This window comes from Polypterus senegalus, chromosome 5, assembly GCF_016835505.1.
Source record: "Polypterus senegalus isolate Bchr_013 chromosome 5, ASM1683550v1, whole genome shotgun sequence".
Classification (NCBI taxonomy): Eukaryota; Metazoa; Chordata; class Cladistia; order Polypteriformes; family Polypteridae; genus Polypterus; species Polypterus senegalus.
In genome coordinates, this window is record NC_053158.1 from 88,076,343 (window position 1) to 88,088,572 (window position 12,230).

Below are 12,230 nucleotides of genomic sequence, written 5' to 3' on the forward strand. Positions count from 1 at the left end.
GAGCTGTGGACCCACTATATCACACACGTGAAAGTTCAAAGAGAGTTATAGTGCGGGTTGTTCACTGAATGCTAGCAACTGGCGCACTAACGCTCGTGGGCAGTCGTGGCTTTGTCTCGAGAGAGGTAAACAAGGTTAGCACGCGAGTCGTATTCCAAACAAAGGTCGTATACAAAGCAAAATTTTTCGTGTCCAAACAGGACGTATACCAAGTTGGACTTATTTCAAAGCAGACATATACCAAGGTACCACTGTACTGTATAACTAAATCACATTGGCTTTCCTCACTGTGGCAAATAATGACAGTATACAGTACTTGTAATTGCTTATCTGAGATTTTGACCCATTGTAGCTATCTTAGTGGAATAGTACATAAAAAAAAACTTTCATGCCATTATATAAATAATAACAAGGGGTGTATTATTATGCGATAATCACCTCCCCAGTGACATAACTAAGAATACAAGGCCGACTCTCAAATTTCCGTGGGGCAATCTTATTAGAATGTAACTTGGCATGCTAAAGAGGCCATGCAGCAATAATAAAAAAAAGACAAAAAACAACAACAAGCAGAAAATGTAAATTAATTCAAATGTCTGGCGTTTTACCTTGAAACGTTTAAGAAATAATAATGCAATAAAAAAAAGAAAAAAGCAGGGAGACTGAAAGACTGAGAGAAGACTAGAAGTGGTGGTGATTGGCATCATTTACAATTGAAATAATAATAATAATTATAATAATATTGCTGAAACTTGGAATATGAAGGATTAATCAACTACATCTGTAATACGTGTAAGAATGTAGGAACTCAATGTAAACAAATCCAGGAAAATTAAATTTAAAGTGCATGTTGTTGTTAAAATATATTTAGTTATGAGCTCTAAAGACAGCAGTTTGCCAGAAATCTAAATTGTTTTTAATAAAAATAAAGAATGACCAATGAGACTACTGAATTTATATTTCATAAACCTACATTATGATGTAAACTATAGGGCTAAGTGAGCGTTTCTAGCATCGATTCCCCAAATAATAAAACCAGCTGCAGAAATATAGTCAAAATAAACCTCTGGCTGTATTTTATTATAAATGTAAGACACTAAATTATGTTTACACTGTCAGGTCAAGCTGAATTGCTGTGCAGCACTGCCATCTAGTGGCATTTCTAGTGTAAGCCACTTCATTTCTTTCATTAAAAGACATGGTGGCAGAATAAAACACAGTATATGGATAAGAGGAAGTAATATGTATTTCAACAAATGTTACACTTGATCCAGAATTAGTAACTTTTATTAATAAAAAATGTACCCTTATTGTATATTACTGATTATTATTTTACAAACTACAATATAAATTAGAAAGTAATATTTAATAATTGTAGGACATTTATATTTTTGAGATTCTGTATAACAAGTATCTAAATCATCATCAATAAAACAGCTAAAACACAAAAGACCAATGGAAATACATTTTTCTTATAAATGCCTTTAATCTGTATTGTACAGATATACCATTGGTTACGATCATAGAGATCAGGGATGCACAATGCCTTCATAGATCCAGCATCCTAGGTTAGAATGTTACTTTTACATGTTGTCTGTGTAAAATTTTCAAATTCTTTCCTTGTGTGGGTAGTTTTCTTCCAACATCCTTGAAGATGCATGTTTAAGGTTAACCGGAGATTCCACATTGAGTCAATGGAGCATATATAAGTAGGACCTGTGATGGACTGATAACCCATCTAAGCTTGTTTCATGCTTTGAGTCTATTTCATTGGGATAGGATCTGATCCTTTGCAATCTTAAAATGAATTAAGCACCTTTTTAAAATGTGGTGATCTGTTACTTTTCCTCATTAACTGCATTCAATTGCAGTTATTCAAAATGTTTTGAAACTCTCTTAAACAAAGAATGAAGTTTAACTGATATGCTTTAGATATATATTTTCAACTGATGACAGTTTTAAAAATGAGTACCACAACACAATGTACAGGATTATTTTAATCTAAGCACAAAATGAATGCAACATGCAATTGTAGACTTAAATAACTGCATTATAATCAAATATATAAGAGTAAAGTAATTTCATAGTGAGGTAAAAGCCAAATTTCAGATCACAATGAGAGAGGCTGACTCATTGCATAGAGCAAGTAATAAAATGTAATGCACTAATACATTCAACTCATGTAATTTAGTAAATGAAGTTCTGTAAGTGATGCATGCACAATATACACTATACTGTATATTATGTTGGTATACAGTGATCCCTCGCTATATAGCGCTTTGACTTTCACGGCTTCACTCCATCGCGGATTTTAAATGTAAGCGTATCTAAATATATATCATGGATTTTTCGCTGGTTCGCGGATTTCTGCAGACAGTGGGTCTTTTAATTTATGGTACATGCTTCCTCAGTTTGTTTGCCCTGTTGATGTCATACAAGGGACGCTAGTGGTGGGTGGCTTAGAAGTTACCCAATCAGAGCATGTATTACGTATTAAATAAAACTCCTCAATGATATGCGATATGCTTCCCGCGCGGTGCTTAATTGTTTGCTTTTCTCTGTCTCTCTCACTCTCTCTGACATTCTCTGCGCCTTACGGAGGGGGTGTGAGCAGAGAGGCTGTTTGCACAGAGGCTGTTTGCCTAGAGGATACGGATGCTTCTCTAAAAAAATGCCGCTTTATCGAGGTGCTTCGGCATACTTAAAAGCCCAAAAGCACGTTTTGATTTTTTGATTGTTTGCTTTTCTCTCACGCTGCTCTCTCTCTCTCTCTCTCTCTCTCTGACATTCTCTGCTCCTGACATGCATTCTTTGAAGAGGAAGATAGGTTTGCATTCTTTTAATTGTGAGAAAGAACTGTCATCTCTGTCTTGTCATGGAGCACAGTTTAAAATTTTGACTAAAGGGTGTTATTTCATGTCTAGAGGGCTCTAATAATGTTAACAGTGTGGGAGCATTTATAAGGGCTTAAAATATATAAAAATAACGATACAAACATATGGTTTCTACTTCACGGATTTTCATCTATCGCGGGGGGTTCTGGAACGCAACCCCCGTGATCGAGGGTGAGGAAATTGTCTGTATCTGTAATTGATGCTGGGAGCTGCTAATCGCCATACCTGTGCCATGTCCCCATTACAAATAGGAGAAGTGCGAGTGCCGTGAAAGGAGAAAAAAGATCAAAAGAACGGAGGTTAGAGGAGGAAGAAAGAGGATACAGAAAGGCGGTGAGTGGGTGAGTGAGCGAGTAAGCGAGCGAGAGCAGGCTCGCTGTAAGGAGGACAGACAGCTGGGAGAAGTGAGCCCTAGCAGGGTGTTTGGCCGGAACCCGGGGGCACACGGATTGGGTCACTCTTGCTGAGTTTTACAGAGGAGCATAAATGACCATGATCGAGGACGGCTTGCAGTGTAAGACCGGGAAGGCAGCGGAAGTTGGAGATTTGGGATCGGAACCTCAGCATTAATGCCCTGGCAGTTGGTGGAACAAAAGTCTTGGTCCGGGAAAGTTGCCATACCGAGCCAGAAGATGGAAGGCAACCAGACATGGAGAAGGTCAGCTGTAGGGTAGGACTCCCCTGGTGCCGAGCCCGGATGGGAGAAGCAGGGGAGGCACCAGCAAAGGAAAGCACTGGGTTTTGTTTTTACAGGACTGCTTTCAAACATTGTTTCAACTTTGTTTTTTTAAAGGATTTATCTATTGGATTTTGACCCCTACATTTTCACTGTTTTCACTTATTTTGGGATTCTGTTTGGACTGGTTTTGTTGTTTGTAATAAAAGCACTTCTGCACTTTTGCACTTTTCCCCTTGCTTCGTTGGTGTCCTCATTGTCCAACTCATATGATTACATTACAGATGGTGTCGGGTTCAAGGGCTCTCAAAAGGGAAGTGGGAGCGTGAAAAAGAACCCTGTTTGTCAAAATCAGGCACTGACATTCTACCCTCACATAAATCTTTCATGATGTCTTTCAGGAGTATTTATTAACTTATAAATAAATATTGCATAACTGATTTTTCTTAATAAGTTTATGTTTTCTTAGATATCATCCATTCGTGAATTCAAGCTACAAGGCCCACGGAAATGAAACTCATATTGGTGCTGTAGACTGGAAAGGGACACTGATTTTACTTTTGAGCCACTGAAGATCCGTAACCAAGCAGCTGACCACAGTGGTTTCTGACAATGGGGATGTCAGTGACATCAAGCCACTACCATGCTTCAAGATCACTTTATAGTCACATCTGACATGTTCCTCAAAGTAGTGCTTTGGAACAACTGCGCTTTAAACCCTCAACATGGTGTCAGCACATCAATATCGAGTAGTTCATCCTTAGTCCTGCGGACCACATTAAATGCAGGTGTTCATTCTAACCACCTCCTGCATTTCAATGGAATCCTGCCTTTATTAAACAGAGTGTTATTTCCCCAACAAGTGGGATTGCTAACATTTTTAGTGAAATGTATCAAGCATTTGTGTTTTGATGCTTTCTTGCTTTTTAATTTTGCTTTTTTTATGTTATAGTCATTAAAGACTTTTCTTATTACTTAGGTCACATGTGAATTTTATATGGAAGTAGGTAATTCCCTTTAGTATTCAATGTCATTTGCACTGTCATCGGTAATCGTCAGAATTTAGATACAACTAAAGGAGTAAACCCCACAGTAAAGGTGTATTAAAAAGAATATGTAGAAGAAAGTTATGGCAAAAATGGAAATTTCTGAATTTGTTTACCTGTAAATATACTAGCACATATTTCTGAATGCAAAACAAAAGAATAAAAAAGACTAATTAAATAATTATTTAATTTAGAAATAAAAATTCACCTGTGAAACTAGTTGATATGAAAACTCGCAGCAACAGCGACACCCCTGAACTAAAATTGGGAAGCCTGATCTAGACTATTTTTATTTAATTTCAACTTTCCATTATCTTTCATTATGTAAGAATTACTATATTATTTATATATTGTCACACTTAGTGTCAAGGAAAAATAAAAAATCAGGTCATGACTGCATAGCTCCATGACCTGACTTGAATAAACAGGTTAAAAGTTGCACTGACAGAATGTTCATTTATGCCATTTGTATTTATGTCCTGAGAAAGACTGGTATCCTGTCCTAGACAGGCTGTTGCTACTTTGGACCCGAATATCAGCTTAAGAGGGTTTAATAAATATATAGATAGATATTTTGTAATTATTTTATATCTATTAATAGAAAATTAAAATGCCAGATATTCTCCCCGTGTCTGCATGGGTTTCCTCCGGGTGCTCCGGTTTCCTCCCACAGTCCAAAGACATGCTGGTTAGGTGGATTGGCGATTCTAAATTGGCCCTAGTGTGTACTTGGGGTGTGGGTGTGTTTGTGTGTGTCCTGTGGTGGGTTGGCACCCTGCCTGGGATTGGTTCCTGCCTTGTGCCCTGTGTTTGCTGGGATTGGCTCCAGCAGACCCCCGTGACCCTGTGTTCGGATTCAGCGGGTTGGAAAATGGATGGATGGATAAACTGCCAGAATGTAGCATAATCGTTAGTCATTACCAACAACACAAAATTAATCTAAGAGGTGCTTTAAAAACAAGAATTGCTTATGTCTGGAAATGGAGGTAACTTGAATTGCTAAAGGCAAATATTGACCCAGTAAAGTGTTTTTAATATTATAATATTAACTAAGACGGGGCTGAGCAGTGGTGGTCCTGGAGAGCGTCAGTGACTGCAGGTTTTTGTTTCAACCCAGTTTCTTAATGAGTGGTCAATTATTGCCAATGAAGCACTTATTGATCAAGCAATATTTTTATGCTTCATTTCATTTGTCTCGCTTGTTAATATTCCCCACCCTTAGTTTTTTATCTTAGCCTTAAACAGCTGCATTCACTGTTTTTAATTGTTCCTTAGAAGTAAAAAAGATGCAAATGTTGAAAGAACCAGCTGTTCTTCATCTAACTTGTTTCCAGTTACATCTGTGTGGATTGGTCATGAACTACATGGTTTAATTAAATATTTGGAAGGACACTGAAAAGGATAAAGTGAAGGAGCGAGAATTACTCATCGATTTTAGGCTTCATATCATTTGGATGATATCCATGGAAAGGAAAAAAATCTATGATATAAGAATGACGTGACATTGTACAGTTATAACAATAACAAACCATGAAATTAAATAATAAATATCTGTTTTTTAGGACTGGTTTCTAATTAAGCAGCTGGATTGGAACAAAAATGTACCCACAGTGGCCCTGCACAACCAACATTGCTCACCACTGACCGAAGTTATACATATTTATTTATATATTATAAAAGAAGGACCATACATCTTCCCACATGTCTCATATACCACCACTCCAGAACTTCACATCAAAGGCAGATGACATAGACAATGTAGCACTGCAATTTACACATAAACAAAATTATCACTGGCATTTTATTTAGCAAATCTGGAAATTCATCAATTTTCAAGTCTTGTTTACCCATTACGGGGGTCTGGGGAGATTTAGCATATCCCACTTCATGTGTTCAACTTTTTCACTTTGCAGCACATACCTGATTTATTCATCTCATTTATAACACATCCACCTTCGCTGATTCCAGGCCATTTTAGAGTTGCTAGTTATCCTAAACTGCATATCTTTGTGATACAGTAGGAAAACAGAAGTTCAAAATGAAAAAATGTACACAGGGAGTTGACGTAAACTATACTCAGGCAGTGACCAGGCCAAGATTGAAACCAGTATATAACAAAATTGCATTTTGTGTGATGTATCATTAACCAGTGTTCTCTTCAGTTTAACCCTGCAGAGACACTGTCTCAGGTTTTATCATGTTTTGCTTTTATACTTCTTTTTCTGATAAATGCTTGTGTTTTCTAGTCCTTTTGAAATTGATTCACTGCACATATCCACAGTGTGCCTAAGTTCTTTTGTCACCAGTTTCACTCTTTACAGCTTATGCGGTACTACATAAAATTGGTCTGCTAATCAAAACAATAATTTACCAAGAGCTTTTGACAGGAAAATATTACTGACAGAGCTCTGAATATTCAAGCAGCTACTATGAACCTAGCCATTAAGGGTCCCTGCTCTTGTTAATGGAATTTAGTTACTTACACTTAGCCCTGCCCTATACACAGTGGGGAAAAAACTGGTATGACCTGCAAGTCCAGCAGGAACAGCAGGGTGTTTTATGTGCAGCGCTGTTATCAAGGAAAATAAATCAGAAAAAAGAGGAAAGCAATCATTTTGGTATATCTTAAAGAAATAACTAACCCAGGAGTATAATAATGCATAGAAGGATTGCTATTAGTGCCCCTGTGCTGAGTCCTACTGGTAAGAAGATTGCTTCAACATTGCAAGATAAAAGGGTGCCTTCAGTATCGCATCCACAGACTCGAATGGTCAAGGTGTTTGTACTGCTCTGGACTGGATACCCACTGTCTTCTATTACGATGGCTAGAAAATAGATCTCCTGCATTCTGCGACTGTAACCATTCCGCGTGGTCAGAATGCCAGCTGTGTTGTCTAAAACAAAACAGAACAAAGCAATGTTAACCCAGCTTGATAAAATTTCATCTGTCTGCTAGTGGATTACAAAAAGGTGATGAAAAGGTTATATCATGAAATACTCAGCATGGCTTTATTAGCAAAGGTGCTAGCAGATATTACACGCAAGAAAACACATCCCTCTTTCATTTCAGGCCATACAAATAGAGCAATTTTAAAACTATGTCATACTAATGAATCCATGGCAATTGTATTTCTCTTTTTCATGAATCCAGTTAATGCTTTCACTTATTTCATATTATTACATTTTTTGTCTTTGGACTGCTACATCAGATCCGTCCCTGAGAAGCTGTAGTACACCAAGCAGAAATGGATTTAATTTTCTGCAAAATCGACAGCATCCAATCAACAAAATACATGTTTTCTTTTTTTCACCTTTCATACCAGGCTTGTAACATTTATTTACTTCACATTTTTAAACACGAAACAAACCATATTTTAAATAATACGTGAACAGGCAATATTTTAAACTTGCGTTAGTGGACATTATTTACAATAATAAAATATAAATTTCACAAAAGCACAAAAACAATTTCTATTATCTCTATTCTCAATTTCCCTGCCCTTTCCAGTAAGATGAAGTGTCAGTGTCTGCTATCAGCAGTTCATGATTGATATTCTTAACAGGTGTTGAATGAGACTCTGCAAATACACATTATATAGCTTTTTAATGCTTAGGATGAGAATTTGCAAGAAAAATGAAGAAACCAAAGATGAGCAGTGTGGTTATATTGTCTGCAAAGGAGAACTATCTGTGTGTCAGCAATGACAAATGCCCTGCACTTTGCACTTTGAGCTACTTTTTGTATGAAAATGTGCTGTTTGAATAAATGTTGTTGTTGTTGTTGCGTATATTGAATTTGCTTTGGAGTATTCTTCAAAATGTAACAATATCGGGATAATAATCTTTGATTTGTCAAGTAAAATCTTCCCAAAACAATATATAATTTATTCATACTAAGTGGTGTCTCTTATTAATTTTAAATCCTCTGTCTTTTATCCTTGAAATTCTAGTTCATTTAGATTTTTGTATTATTTTAACATATCAATATACTATCCTGTTGCTCTCCCTCTAATGCATTATATAAAATACAGTATAACAAACCAAAGGTTGTGTCCACCAGTAGACTGAAAACAAACAGGTAAATATAATACATAAATTATACAAAAACTTCCCCCCTGTATTTTATTTCATAAGGAATCAATATAACACAATGCACTGTATTCTCAAAGCTGCTTTGTCCAGTTCAGAATTTTGAGGACCTGAGCTTATTATGGCTGCATTGGGTACAAGTCAGAATGTTCATCACAGGACTAGGCAATATATGTGATTTCAAAAGTGAAAAAAAATAATTTCAAAACTCATGTATCAGCAAAGGCAACAGAAACACATGTAGTGTTTTTCCTAAATGTATCACATCTATCCATAATTTGCAAAAGAAATGTTGCAGTTTAGGGCCAAACATGTGGTAGATTCCAAATACATTACTATCTACACTCAAAATACCTCATACCAGGATAGTTTAGTGTCATCAGTCAACCTATTGTATCTTAGGGATGAGAGACAACTGGACTATATGTGGAAAAATCTGTGCAGCATGTAAACTGCAACGGCTTTAAAGCTGTGAAAATAGCAGGGCTAAGGACTCCTCTTGTGTAAACCATTATAAACTTCAAAATCAATGAGGAAAAACAGTGAAAATAAATAACTAATTCTAAAAAACACATTAAGCCAGCATATAACATTTTGCACATGCTTATATGAATACAATGCATAATATGAATTTACATGGTGTACATCTATCCATCCATCCATCATTCAACCCACTATATACAATGAGAAACAATACCACAAAAGTTCATTTTTCACATATTAGTCAGCTATAAATGCAATTCGAGTTAAATAATTGTGTAACTATAAATAATAAAAATATTTGGGGTTACATTTTTTGGAATAAATTTGAACTATTAATTAGTTAATGAATGGATTCACCTGTAACCATGTGTATTTTGTATTAATTTTTTACTCATGGTTTATTTCACTTAAAAGACAGAACACTTAAAAAAAAAAGTTACCTAGTATTTTAATAAAGGTATAAAATTTAATAATTTGATTTCAAATAAAGCATTTCATTTATATATGAATTTATTCAATTTTTGCATCTGTTTAAATAAACATGAGCTTTGAATTGCACAGGAACCTCACAATAAAGAGATCAGAGGGTTTCTTGTTGCGTGTGTGTGCGTGCGTGTCTGACCTTTGTGTGTGTGTACACACGCCAGCGTTGTCACTTCAGGTGACCTGTAAACCTGTTATGTGTTTTTATACTAGATGTGTCTTTGTAATATATTGTTAATATACCAGTGCTGCCTTAAGTGCTTTTTTTGTTTTCCCAGTAAATGTCTAACATTATTTTATGCTTTAAGGTGGGTACTTTATTTTTGTTCATTTGACCATGCAGCAAGGTGGCAGCTATCTTGTGTATGTCCAGCCTGCTAACTGTTAGGTGCTAGTCTTTGTCAGATATGCTTAGCATTATTTTATTGTTATTAAAAAAAAACTTTTTGGTTGGTACTTCTTAGTGACACTGCTACCTTTGTAGTGTGTTGTGTGTGTTGCTTAGAATGCTTCTGCCTGCCATGCATGCATTTATGCATCCCTTGGTATTTTACATGATTTCCATTATATCATGTAAGGGTAAAATGTATTTTTGATGCAAAGTCCTATCATAAGTGCAATTTAAAAATGTAACAATTCCAAAAAAACAAGAAATAAAATTTTTAAAGTTTCTGAGCTTTGATTTTTGTCTTTTTTTTTGATTTAGGTATAAGATTTCACAGCTCTGGTTCTTTCACTGTTAACTGTTTAAAAGACTGCAACTTTCTGCTCATTTCAGGACAGACTGATGCATGCATGACAGTCTTGTCTCTATTGAGCCTCCATTGATCCAGCTAAAAAATCAATGTCTGGGTGGTTTCTGTGTCATGCTGATTGACATGCAAGGCAGTGTGTACATTTACAGTTCTGTTTTTCTTTAGGGTGATCTAGATTATCATTTACTCTTTTGTTTTAAATCTTTTTTTTCTCCCTGAGCTTCTCCATTTAAACATAAGCTTAGTGCATAGATATTTCTGTGATGTAAAGGTTGAGAAAAGCTCATTTTCTTGAGTAACTGGATCTTGATGGCAAGCAATACACAGTATATTATCAAAGCCTTTAATCACCCCAAAATTCAGCTATTTGAATTGTTACCTGGGGAAATCCATCAGAAGTTGCTCAAAAATGTGCATCAGTAGTTTTCACCTTAAAGCAGTAATTTGGAACATTTCAAATGTTTACTAAAGTTTTCCTTCCCTTAGTATCATAACCCCTTTTCAAGTAATAATCTTTACCATTCACTATATGGATAGAGGTAAGTAGACCATACATATAATTCTCGAAGTTTTGGTACTGCATATGTAACATGTTTAATTGGTAAATTTGTATCTTACAAATATATAGATATACCATATATTGATTTTTTGCACTGAATAGCATTGCAGTAATTTTGTAAAATATGCAGGAGGTGGTGTTTGTCTGAGATGTTGTTAAAAATGCATTGTGGTTGAAGGTCCTAGACAAATGCGTAACACCTACTTTGCATGGCAATAACATTTTCAGGAGGGTGGGATGATACAGTGTTTTGTGCAAGTGCCTACAGCTTGAGTGACTTGAGTTTATTACTGATTTCGTTACTCTTGTTCTAAATTTTGGACATTTTTTTAATGTTAACTAAGTCCTCTCTGGGTGCACTGATATCCTCTCACATCTCAAATATGTGCTGGTAAGGTTAAATGACATCTCTAAATTGCCTGGTATGAGTAAGAATAGTTGTGAATGTTTGCATTGGTGTGTTTAGCGTTGGACTAGCAAAGAGGATTTGTATATTATTGGTGCTGTGTATATATAGTCCCTGCTATCTCTCTTTATCTGTTTTTGTATATATATGCACACACATGCTTGGGAGACAACTTCAGGGTTCATCTCTTGGTTGTTCCACTCTGGGTCAAGGGTAAGTACTGTCACCTAATGTCTCTCCTTTCCTTTTGCCAACAGACCCTAAACAAAATGGCTAGAAAATATGTCATGTTACTTCCAGTTCTGGCACCTTGAATAAATAAGTTACCACCATGATGGAGGGCAGTCTGGAAAAGGACTCATGTCTGAGAAAATATCTCATGAAGGCCGTCATTATAATTCAAACCACTTTTTTTCCAAAAACCTTTAATTATAGTAGGTTTGGCATAGATATATATATATATATATATATATATATATATATATATATATATATATATATATATATATAGTAGTATCACCACGTGTACAAAGTACAGTGAAATTCTTACTTGTGTGTCTGACCTTTGTGTATGTGCAGGGACGATACATATTGTCATTCCATACAGAAACATTGAATTCAGACCTAAATAGGCAGACTTTTTGTTATTGTTGTTGTTTTATTTCTTCTTATTTGACACTTTGCATTCTCCTCTTGCTTTTCATTCTTTTGAGTTTAGTTGTATAATATTTTCTTTATTCTTATATATTTTGACCTCTTAATATTATCCTGGGTAAGAGGTTTTTTTACAATATCCGCCCTCCTCCCTGTGACAAAATAAATATAGACATTTATGTATC

The 12,230-nt window shown here is 35.6% G+C and overlaps 1 protein-coding gene across 6 annotated transcripts in view; it reads right to left on the minus strand.

The window, feature by feature from the left end:
• LOC120530413 (cadherin-12-like) overlaps positions 1-12,230 on the minus strand; it is an 802,688-nt gene that overhangs the window by 3,417 nt on the left and 787,041 nt on the right. For all 6 annotated transcript variants that reach the window (XM_039754905.1, XM_039754904.1, XM_039754907.1 and 3 more), the window contains one exon: positions 7,259-7,510. In XM_039754905.1, the coding sequence (XP_039610839.1) occupies positions 7,259-7,510 (252 nt within the window). The remainder of the gene's footprint in view (positions 1-7,258; positions 7,511-12,230) is intronic.